The 12,149-nt window shown below is 51.0% G+C and overlaps 1 protein-coding gene across 1 annotated transcript in view; it reads left to right on the top strand.

The window, feature by feature from the left end:
* LG03H14orf132 (linkage group 03 C14orf132 homolog) overlaps positions 1-8,558 on the top strand; it is a 47,317-nt gene extending 38,759 nt beyond the window's left edge. The window contains exon 3 of the mRNA XM_074326740.1: positions 1,957-8,558. Coding sequence (XP_074182841.1) covers positions 1,957-2,181 — 225 coding nt within the window. The 3' untranslated portion in view covers positions 2,182-8,558. The remainder of the gene's footprint in view (positions 1-1,956) is intronic.
* The last annotated feature ends 3,591 nt before the right edge of the window (positions 8,559-12,149 follow it).

Raw genomic sequence — 12,149 nt, 5'->3', positions numbered from 1 at the left:
AAGCATTGTTCTTAAGGTTATAAAGTTTAAAATACCATATGCCCGCTGACCAGAATAGATCATTTTTTAAGTATTTCATCATGTTTGCTCATCTTTTCTTACAGTAAACTATTACAGACAAAGCAGCCTCCTTTATCCCCCTCTTTCTCAGAGGCAGCCGCTGTCTGAACCTGGCTTCTATATTCACTATTCATGTTTACACCTTTACTTACATATATGTGGATCCAAGAATAGTGTATAGTATTATTTTGTAGACATGTTTTTAATTTTAGGAATGGTATCTGCGTTTATTTTGTGGTTTGTCTTTTCTCCCTAGAAAACATTTTTCATGTGATGTGAGAGCCTTCCACAGCTTCCTTCTACAAGGAAATTTATATTAATTTCCCCATTTTTAAATGAGAAACCTGAGCCTCGGGGAGATTAAGAAATGGCCCCAGATAACATAGCGCATAGGTCTTAGCGCTGGGGCCAAATCTCATCATGCCCAAGGTTCCTAGCTTGTGGTCCTAGAATTCATTCATTCATTCACCAAATATTTTTTGAGTGTCTGCGCTGTTCTAGGCACTGGGGATAATGTGGGGAAAAGGGAAGTCCCTGCCTTCCTGGAAGTTGTGGCCAGGAAGCACAGCCCTTACAGATGACATTGACCTTGAACAGTGGGCATGGGTCCACTATGTCCTGGTGCCCCCTCTTCAACAAGCCAACAAGTGTTTTTCTGATCTTGACATGATCTGATGGGGAGACGAGGCTCCCTCCCCCCACCCCTACCCCACCCATGTCGTTCTGATTGTTACTAACTCAGCAAGAGGAATCTTGTTTTCTTGTTCTGCCTCTGTGAGCCACACTCTCCTCTGCATGACAGCCCTTTCAGTGTTTGATGTTAAGGGGCCAGTGAGACCCTCCCTGCCCACTGGCGTGAGAAGACCCAGTTGCCACCTGGAGGACATCTCCAAAAGTGGCTTAAAAGTAGACAGGGGCTGGCTGGAGGGCCATTCCAAGGGACCTTCCAGATGCTTCTCCCGCCACCTGCTTCCAAGCTGGCTTCAGCCTCTGTTCCTTCATTCTAGTCTCTCTTCTAGGAACTGTGTGCCTATGTATCACAAGCTCTGAAATGTTCCTGCCATAGACCCAGAAGTTCTGTATCTGGGAGTCTGCCCCAATAAATAAAAATGCATGAACGCACACCCACATGTATGTACAAGGCTGATCATCTGTGTGTTACTTATAACACGAAAAATGGAAATTCCTAAATCTCTAATTCTAGGGGAAATGGTTACATTATGGCTTGTATTTATGATAGAATATTATACTACTGTTAAAATGGTATGTTAATGGACTTTTTATACAGGAATCTAAAACCACATGTTTAAACGTGTTCTGTCGCTCTTGTGGTTTCTCTCGTGGTCTTGGTCTCTCTCTCTCTCTCTCTCTCTCTCTCTCTCTCACACACACACACACACACACACACACACACACGGAAAAAAGATTCAAAGGAAAAATAATCCCAGAGTGGTGGGATTATGATTCTCACTTTTTTCTTTATCCTCTTTTATATTTTCTTAATGTTCCAGGTTGAGCATATATTACTCTTAAAATTAGAAGAAAACTAAAGGCATTTTACAACCCATGCTGTCATGGAGGGGCCTGACATTGAGAGGGGGGCGTCTGAAAGTCCCAAGGAATTGCCAGCTAGTTGTCGGGTGAGATGCCGAGCTGCTCTGTGCCTTAATGCTTCCATCTGCAAAATGGGTGTGGGTGTCTGCCTCCAAAGGTTGCTGTGAATACTAATTTTTGTAGACTGAAATACATACTGACGATTATAAAAAAGCAAATGCAAAATCCCATTAGATGTTGTATCTTCGCAGGCGGTGGCTTCACCACGCAGGTGTCCCTCTGGATGGCCGTTCCTCCCAAGCCCCCAGGACCCTGGCTAATTCTCCCTCTTGTTCTTCACAGCTGCCCATGATGGGAGGAGCCTTCATGGACTCGCCCAACGAGGACTTCAGCACCGAGTACTCCCTCTTCAACTCCTCCACCAACGTCCACGCAGCCTCCAATGGCCAGGGCCAGCCCGAGGAGCCTCCGCGGTCCTCCAACGACGCCGTCTTGCTCTGGATCGCCATCATAGCGACACTGGGGAACATTGTGGTGGTGGGTGTGGTGTACGCCTTCACCTTCTGAGCGACGGTCTCCAGGAGCTCAGGGCAGCCTGCCCTGCATGGGGCTCACGGGGGATGAGGCTTGGTTTGCATGGGGCGCCGTCGCTGTTGGTGTTTGGCTGCGCCCACGTTCTAGAACCAGGACTTCGGATGAGCACATGGCCTCTCCAGGGACAGCGACCATGCGTCTGGAACTTCCCCAAGCAACCCTGACTTCAACTATCCCATGCGGTGGTAAAGCGGATCCAGAAAATGTGGAGGCGTGAGTTTCCAGCCCCCGGAGGCCTGGTGGGGCAAGGCCTTGGAGAAGCAGATGGGGCGATTCTTGAAACTGCTTTCCAAGAATAAGAGAGAGACCGAAGGGAATGAGTTAGGTTCGAGATACAGACACGGCTGGGTGATCGCTTGCTGGCAGTAAATAATCACTTACTGTGTCTTGTTTTCATGCAGACTTACCTTGTGTGGAGTGTGGGGTGCCCCGCCACAGCACCCTCAGAACTTGATGTTCCCATCCCAGTCTCATTCAGCCCCTTGGAATATTGGTGGCCGTCACTTGAAGGGCTATCGGACATTCCTCGTTTGAACTGGAAATAGCACCTTTGTCACCAGACACCTGGCCCCGTAGGAGACCTCAAAGCATCAGGAAACCCAAGAATGAGAAGATTACTGGTGACCTGGCAGGATTTCTGGGGTGTGTGTGTGTGTGTGTGTGGGGGGGGGGTTATCTGCTGGATGGACTTTCTCTTCTTTTTAAAAAGAGAAGGAGCCTTTAAAAATTAGCTCTGCCAAGCAGTTGACTCTTCAGGTCACTCACATGAACGATGCTCTCTGTTGTCTGAGCAATCACGGAACTTCAGCGATGAGTAAGGCCCGTGTCCCCTTAGTCATGTGATGGACGGGCAGGAGAGGAGGCTGGTGGCCTGTGCTCACCAGGCATGTTAATGAAGGGACCGGATCAGAAGGGACGTTTCCTGACTCAGCTCAGGGCTCTCGCTCAGCCCTCTTTCTAGAAGATTCCTGCCTTCTCAGCTGCCTTCAGGGAGAGTAATCAGAGGGTCCTGAACTGTGTGCGAGGTGGGTGGGGCATTCAGGTACCTACATGTTAAACTCGGCTTGGCTACCATGCACTCTCTTTCTTGCAGGTGTGAATGAGCTCTGCCCGAATCAGTTTCCTTACATTCTTAGGGGGCCTGGCAAACAGGGGAGCCCCCACATAAAGACCAGAGCAGACAGGACATGCTGGGGGAACAATGTGGGAAAGGGCTCACTTTTCTTCAGACCTTAGGAAAGGCTATTGCACAGGAACCCCCTTCCAGAGGCAGCCTGCCTGTGTGACAAGACTGGGTGTGAGAGGACGCACTTGCTTACAGGCGGGTGGTGCCTCTCCCCTTGCTTTCTCCCTGCGCCATACAAAAGAAAATAAATGGCACCAAGTCCCTCTTTGTGGTTGAGAAACTTGCAAGACTGGTTAAAAAGCTCTTGCGCATGGTTGGGAACAATTGCATAAAGACTGAATTTGGCACTGTGGTCTCAGGAGAAATGTGATCTTGGTGACAGGCAAAGGGACATCTTAATTGTCCAGGGGCAGCCTCTGGGAGGCTGGCACTGAGCTGCTGTGATAACAGGATTACCAGCCTGACCTCCAGACAGCGCCGGCAGAGGGCCACCAGCTCTTATTGGTCACATCTGTCACTGCAGCCACGCAGCCACAAATGCTTCAGCTCAAGTGGAGGTCAGGAGCGCAGAGAGGGAGAAGGGATGTGAGGCCTTCTTCCTGGATTCCTTCTGAAATCCCCGATGGCCCTGCTCTCTGCAGGACCCGCCTGAGGGCTGGGCTGGCTAGTCAGCTGTTGTGTGTGCCCATCACCCCAGCAGACTCCTCTCTGTCAAGTCCCCATGTCGGCCCCATGAGCAAGGTCTTTCTTAGAGAGCTGACGGGGGAGGTCAGAGCCAGGGTTGGGGAGACAAGGCGATGCTCGGTGTCTTCATGGGGGTCACTCAGCCCAAATACTCTGATTTTTCCCCTGCTGACCTCACATCCCTGGGGGAGTCTGCAGCCCTGTAAGAGGCAGATGGCATCTCCCCATTCTCCAAATGGCCTGTGGAGACAGGGTTCTATATTTGCTGTGATGGGGGAGGAGAGAAAGAATGGCTTCTCGCTCTAAGAGCACTCCAGCTTCCCAGGGCAGTCGTGTGGGCCTGGTGTTCAGTGGGTACTTCTGGACACAGCCATCTCCCCCATGAAAGGTTTTTTATTTTTTTTCCCCTGACCTAAATGTCAGTTAAATTTAACTTTCAAGTCTTTCTATTCGGTGTCAGGGCCGTGGATGGTCAGGAGCTGTAGGGACCATCTTGTCCAAACTTTGCATTATAAACATTGCAGTGACTTGCTCAGGGTCATTCCATCTCAACCTCTTATGGTTTCATTATCCATCATTGCTCCAATACACAGATAAGGCTCCAGAAGCTCAGAGAAGTGGAGTAACTTGCCCGAGGCTGCACAGCATGAAAGTGATAAGCTGGGATTTGAACTTGGACCATCTAGCTCTAAAGCCAGCCTCTTTCTGCAACACCATGCTGTCTTCAGTGGCTGGGTGTTACCTCCAGGGCACATTTAAACCAGGCCCTGAATCTAGAGGCCATTTCCCAATGTCCCATGTCATGGGGTGGCTGGGCCAGCACTGGCTCCCACAGGTGGAAGTCTCAGAATAGGGCTCGGTCATCCCCCTGCCTGATACCCTCTCTGTGCCCAGGTTTCAGGGTGGTGGTCCCTGTCGCCTGCCCGCCTCTTTAAAGTTGAGCACAAGTCTCTTTGTATGGCCAGAGAAGTTCCCAGAAACCAGCTTTCTGAGGACGCATGCAGAGGGGAGCCCCACAGAGGAGCCCCCAGGAGTGAGGCTCGTGCAGCCAAAATTGGTGAGGAGGGTCATGGGACAGTCTGTTGTAGGTTGGGTCCCAGCCGGGGCTCCCCCAAGCAGGAGGAATGATGCTCCTCTCTTGGACCCCATCCTGGGGCACCCGTCTGGCTTCTACTGGGTAAGGTGGCCCCAGAGCCCACCTGGACTTCAGGAGCCAGAGGAAGGAGCCTCTTCAGTAGCTGCTCCTCCGAGAAGGGGTCCTACATTTGACGGAATGTTCTTTGCGTTTGCCCCTCCATTTCTGTTTTGCAAGCTGTCGGTGTCACGACCTGTGTTAGTCGCATGAGGGAACTTCACTGAACAGAGCAACAGCTGTTTTATGAGGTCATGTGTCCTGTCATGAGCTTTGGTGGAGAGGCTGGAGGACACTTTTGGCCAAGTGTGTCCTAAGGGGATTCCACCCCCTGGAGGGGCCTGGGTAAGATGACTGCTCTGCCAGTTTCTTCTCTGTCATTGTTGTCCCTCCCCTTTTCCATGAGATCAAGGTCACCATGAGATCAAGGTCAGGAGGCAAATGGGACAACCCTCACCCTCTATACTCCCCCAGAGAGAGACAACTATATCTCCTTTCAGGGATCCCCCAGGATCCGAGGGAGAAAGGAAGAGAGGGCAGGCTAGTGGCACTTGGCTGGAGAGGCAACAGGCCATCTTCCAGCCCATTCTAAATGGAAGGCTTGGACGCCCGCCAAACCACTTGCATATGTTGGACTCCCTCCCGGGAGACGAGAGATTTGCTGTCTGCGCCGCTGCCGGATTCCTTCCAGACGAGTGGTACTGTGTCAGGAGCGTGACCTTCTGACCTCCATTCATGATTAGTAGTGACATTATCAATAATGATTCTTCATCCTGCTGTCGTTTCTTGTGCATCTTCCTTGTGCTGCGTGTGTTTGCATCTCATTTCCTTCTCAAGTCACCCCTCGGGGGCAGGAGCGAGGCTGCAGAGAACTGCACATTGATTGTCCATTTTTCTGTTGAGAAAACTGAGGCCAGGCTATGTGCCCGAGAATCCCCAGCGGAGGAGCTGTGATTGGGATCCACCTCTGTTGGCTGTACAGGCTGGGTAGTCACCCTACCGCCAGCTCCCTGTGTCCACACCCGCCATGGTGAGCCCTGGAACGGTCCGTCCCAAGATGGGCCTCTGAGGCTGGGGCTGTTTCAGTCCTGGAGAACGGATTTGAGTGTGAGTCCTGGAAAGGGCCAGGCAGCCATATTTATCAGTCTCGGAACCTCACAGCCTTAAGGGGCTTCAGAGAGCATCGACTCAGGACCTTTAGTTTTGGGGAGGGCAGCTGGGCTACCCGGTAAATTAGTGGAGCACCAACAAGACTCCGATGCCTGGCTCAGGGCACCGTCTATCCCAGAATGCCGGGCATTCGCCAGGGAGCTCTGGTGGCCCTGGGACAGGCATCGTGCTCTCTGCCACCTGTTGCCCTGCCCCTTTTCCATGTCCTGCAAATGCCCTTTGTCCCCAGAGTGAGTCCTGAGTGGGCTGGACACCCGAGATGTAGTTCTCAGAGCCAAAGGGAGCAGCTGGAGCCTGAATGCTCCGTGTCTGCCTGGGCCACCCGCCCGCCCGCCCTGCCAGCTCCACGGAACCCTGACCTTGGTCATTCAGTGAAAGGGACGGAGGAGAGGCTGGGGAATTGAGCCCTGAGAGCCCAGAGGGCCAGAGTCTGTAATCTCCAAGCAGAAAAAGGCTGCTCCCAGAAACCCACTTAACCAGAATTACACGGAGCCCAAATGTTCCCAGCGAGGCACTTCTGAGATCAGACCTTGAGCATTTCCTTTCTTTTTTTACATTTTCTTTTTTTTGGGGGGGTGGGGGGGTGGGATGGGGGGATGGTGGTTAAAGGAAAAAACAATGCAAACCCTAGTGATGGAAGAGAGGAAGGATTCCCCCAGAGTGAGAAAACGCTAGCTATCAGGAACGTAATAGAATGGTCGAAAGTACATAAAATGGACTACATCAATTTTGGAAAGGAAGTCTGCCTTGTTGATTCTGAGTCACGGTAAAAGTCATAAACTGTTCTATCAAGATGGATAATAAAAGCAGAGAAAGCTCTTGGAGAGGCTGGACAGGCGGCGCAGTACCCGGGACGTACAGTGCGCACAGCGCTCCATCTCCATGGGGGAGTCCAGACCCGCATCCCTCACCGAGGCCCCTGTATGTGGCTGAGCAGCCGCCGATGGCCCCAGTGTCTGTCTTTCCCCAACATCATTATCAGAGAATCATTGCATTTTCCGTTCCCAGCAATCCCCGTGGTTCTGACCTAGGCTCTGTAATCTGTAAATTGGCAGGGAAGGGATTTCCAACCTTTTACACCTGAGGAAACTGAGTCTCCGAAGGGTTTGGCAGTTACCAGGTCAGGGTGGTCAGCAGAGAAGGGGGTCTTGAGCCCAACACATCTGTCTACAAAGTTTTGGAACCATTGGGCCAGTGCTTCTCCATGGGGGGAATTCTGTCCCCCCAGAGGACTTTCGGCAAAGTCTGGAGACAGTTTTGGTTTTCACAACTTGCAGGGGAGGAGGGGTGGTTCTAGTGGCATCTAGTGGATAGAAGCCAGTGATACTGCTCGACAGCCTCCACGACTACAAATTCTCTGGCCCCCAAACACCATTAGAGCCGAGGTTGGCAAACCCAGTGCTAGGCCATACTTTCTCTGCTCCCCACACGATGCTATTTCCCCAAGGCCCGTGTGTTCCCATACGTGAGTTACTGAATAAATCAACAGCAACGATCCTGATTGCTGCCTCAAGTTCAAAGAGGCCCAGCCCAGAGCCGTGATCTGGACTCTGGCAAGACTTGGAAATCCTCTTGACTCCATTTTTACTGTCTTGTGCTTTCATGAGGAGCCCCAGCCTGGATGGAGAAAAGCCTACAGAGTGGGTGGGAGGGCAGGGCGTACATTGTCCCATGTCCCCCCACCAATGCCTGCGAAGCACAGCTTAGGGGGAAGCTTACAAAGCGTGTGTTGGGGGCGGGAGGCAGCTTCACAGCCTTGGGGCAAATCTACATCTTCGCTGGTTTCTGACCCTTTCCACGTGCCCCGCCCTATTTCCCCCAGTTGACGGCTTCCCACACACTTTCTACTACAAGTTTTACAGAAAACTTATTCTTGTAACTAGCCGCCCTCCAGATCCCAGTTCTTCCGAGAGAATCGGAACTGGTTCTGTGTTTTACTAACCTTTTCATAATCAACTTGTAAATGTAAGTCGTTTACTGAATAAAAAGGTATTTTAGCTATTCTCATAGTCCTTTGCTACTCAAGCCCTCCGGTTTTGCGATGAGATTGATCACTAACTTTGACTACGGTGAAAGGCTATTTCTTAATATAGGGTTTCAGTGCTCTTTTGATTAAAAATATCTAACTTTAATGGATGTCAAAACGTGACTGTGGAATTGTGTGCCTGTGACTATTAGTGCTGTTGATGTTGTCATCATTTTTTATTATGATAATTAAAAGAAAATAATAACACCTAAGTGTCTGAGTCCAAGCTGTGCTTTATCCCCAGGAGACTGTCCACCACTCTTTGTGAGGCTCAGCTCAGGGTCACCTGCATTCTGCTCCCGACCCCCTCCGTCCCCCCAGGATACCCTCCTCCCCTATGCCCCTTCCTGACCCCCTCCTCATCTCTCTGGTAGCAAACCGCAGAAACTCTGTTCACTTAGCCATCACCTGTTTCCCCACCCTCTGTCATCTGAGAGCAAAGTTTATCTCATTCAACGTTTTATCCCCTGCACCTACCACAGTGCCTGGCTCATGGTAAACATCCAGCAGACATTCAGGGAGTGAATGAATGATACCTGAAAGACCAGCCCTGCAAATTTCAATCCTACCAGGGACAGTGAGTGTACAGTTAGCTTTTTCACTGGTTCAGTGGTCACCACAAACATACAGCACTTCCTGGGTGTTCTGTGCAGTTCTGAGCTCTTTACATACACAGTGACTCTGTGTAAAGTGGGTACTACTGTTATCCTGCTTTTACACATGAGGAAACTGAGGCATGGAGAGGTTTCTCGCCCAAGGCTGGGTAGCTGGTGAGTGGCAGGACCAGGAGTGGAATGCAGGATTGGCTCCCAGTCTATTTTCTAATGGCTGTAAAATGTCTCCAGAATATTTGTTGAGCGCTGACTGTTGAGGGCCCTGTGCCAGGAGCAGGGACACTGAGGCAAGCAAGCAGATGCTGCTCTGGAACATGGTTCTGAGGCGGGGAGAGGCACAAAGAATGTCAGGTGTTACATGCTGAAATGAGACGGATCAAGTATTGGGTTCTGCACTAGGGCCCCTTCTGAAGAATCCATACCAGGCCCTAAAGGAGGTCTGCCGTGGTGGCCAGGACCTCACTGAAGCAGGTACAGTGGGTACAAGGATTGATTGGATCAGTGGCTTATGCAAGAGTGGACAGCTAGTGGAGCTTGGACCCAAAGCTCTGGGTCCCGATTTAGAGCCTGGTCACCCTAAAAGATAGGAGGGATCTGCCTCTGGGGCAGGTGCAGGAGGGGCCATGCCAGTCGAGATTCATGGCTCAAGTGTCAAGGTTTCATGACCAAGAAGCCTTGGGCTGCAGAGGTTCCCCTCCCCACAACTGCAGCCTTGGACTGGAGGACAAAGCAGTAATGGGGGTTAGGGGGATAAGTGGTTAAAACCAGCTGGAAGGGGCCTGAACGTCCGTGTGGGGAGCCATGGTGGGCAGTGGGCTGCCATCAGCTGTACCCGAGCAGGGCTGGTCCTCAGCGTGGACGGGGCACAGTGTCTGGAGCAGGGAAGCAGCAGAGGAGCTGGAAAGTGACTCCCGATTGGGCCTCTCAAACCCACCCCTCCCACCCCTCCCCCTGCCCCCAGCTTGGGCCAACAGCTTTGGGTCCTCCTGCCCATCACGCATGCAGACGTGACAGAGGTATTCACACAGCCCGACACACTGTTCTCAAGACGGAGGAGCATCATTTGGAAATAACCAAGAAAGCCAGCAGCAAGATTTTTTCAGGCAAGAAGGCGGCAGCCACAGTCCACTCTGCTGTACTTCTGTTCTAAGGTGCTACAGCGAGGCTAGTCCATACCCACAATGCCCCTGGCTACCCACCACCCACCCACCCCCGCTAGCAGTTACACTACATTTTGGGTTTTACAAATCTAGTTTATAAATACCTATGTTCACGTTCTATTTGCCTGCTGCCAATTAATTTTGGTATTTTCATGGTTTGAAATGGGTTTCGTGAGCAGAATGTCAGGATGTGATTTTGGGCCTGTAAAGAAGTAATCCTTCAAGCAACCAGAGCTCTTCACTTTTGTCCAAGATCCGACTGAACTGGTGGGGCAGGTGTGTTCCCCTCTCCTGGACCAGCCTACCTGTTCCACCAGCTGTGCCACCCTGGAGAGCAAAGGCCCCCTTAGGCTTACCCTGGTGTCACTACAATGCCCAGTCCAGGCATGGCCCATGTACTTCCACACAAGTGGGTGAATAAAGGAGAGGAGCTGGGATGAAAAATGCAGCCGCCCTTGGTACCTAGTAGAATGGCCACTTCCTGCATCACATCCCCAGAGTCGCCAGAGCCTAGAGAGGCTCAAGAAGGGGGGGTGGGGGGCAGGGACAGTGATGAGCCTCCTATGATTCTGGGAGCCTGGCCTGTTTACAGAGCTTCAAAGTCTACCCTCCTGGGTAATTCTGGTATTTTTCCATTTGACATTAGCAGGCTCCTGGTCTCTCATTACTCAGGTTTCCACAGAGCTCTGGCCTGACCAGGGCAGCAGAAATGGCCTGATCATTAATATTTATACAAGCCAGGCTGCTGGGGCCTTTTCTGCAAACCACACAAACAACATTAACCACCACGGTAACCAGCACTTGTGTGCTGCCCTCAGGGTTTGAAAACCACTTTCCAACCCAGCTTAGATGCTCTGGAAAAGTGCTCAGATGTGGGCCCCTCCCAGCCAACCTCTCCCCCCTCTACTCCCCAGCCCCCGACCCCCACCCCTACCACACCACCTGCCTGGGCTGGGCTCTGAGATGCTGAGGAACAAGGCAGGGTCCCTATTCTTTGTCTTAGGGAGCAGTGTGGGTGCAAATGATCAGCTGAAGACAAATAGGGCGCAAGTGTGCACAGTGGGAAACCGGGGGGCCAGGGGGCAAGGGGAACCAGAGAAGGGCCTCTCAAACAGGCTGGCCCCCTAGGCCAGAGGCCAAGTCTCTCCAGCTTTTAGAAAAGAAAACTGAAGTTCATGTATTCATTTATTCAATAATTAATGGTTGAGCACCTACTATGTGCCAGGCACTATTCTAGATACTGGGGGTGCATGAGTGAACCAAACAAAGCATGTGTTACCACCTTCTGAGGGTGAACACAGACAACAGGGAAATGAAGAAATAGCTGAATAATGTGGTATCTGTGACGTAATAAGAAATAGTTAATAGTGTATTGCTAACAATATTGTATCATACACTTAAAAGTTTCTAAGAGAGTAGATCTTACGTTAAGTGTTCTTACAACAACAACAAAATAAGAATGAAAGGGATGGAGGAAATGTTGGGAGGCAGAGCCTTGATGACGGTCATGGTTTCACGATGTGTATTTATCCCCAAATTCCTCGTGTTATATACAGTGAATATATACAGCTCTTTACATGTTGTCATACCTCAGTCAAGTGCTTAACAACAGAAAGAAACACATGTTTGTTCTTTGGCCCTGGTTCCTGACAGTTCCCTGCAGGATGAGCTGAGGCTGCCCTCTGTAGGACTTCTCCTGAAACTGCTACGCTTGCTTTTCTCTTACCCCCCCTCCCTCAACAACCCCTGACACCCCCAGAAATACTTCCTTAATAAATTGCTTACACATGTCTCAGGTCTGTTTCTGGGGAACACATCTAAAGCCATCGCCCTAACTGTCCTGAGAACTAGATTCATTCATTTCCATTTTACAGATGGGGAAGCTGATGCTCAGAGAGGTCAGGTGAGTTGTCCAATGTCACACAGCCAGTGAGTGACGGAGTGGGCTTCAAACCCAGTTCTTCTGGACCCCACAACCGAAGCTGCCCCTGCCTCCACTGACTGATCTGAAACCCAAGGTTGCCACCAG

The sequence above is a fragment of the Rhinolophus sinicus genome, linkage group LG03 (genome assembly GCF_036562045.2).
Source record: "Rhinolophus sinicus isolate RSC01 linkage group LG03, ASM3656204v1, whole genome shotgun sequence".
Classification (NCBI taxonomy): domain Eukaryota; kingdom Metazoa; phylum Chordata; class Mammalia; order Chiroptera; family Rhinolophidae; genus Rhinolophus; species Rhinolophus sinicus.
Note: the sequence above shows the minus strand (reverse complement) of the source record. Positions and strands in the feature narration are given on the sequence as shown.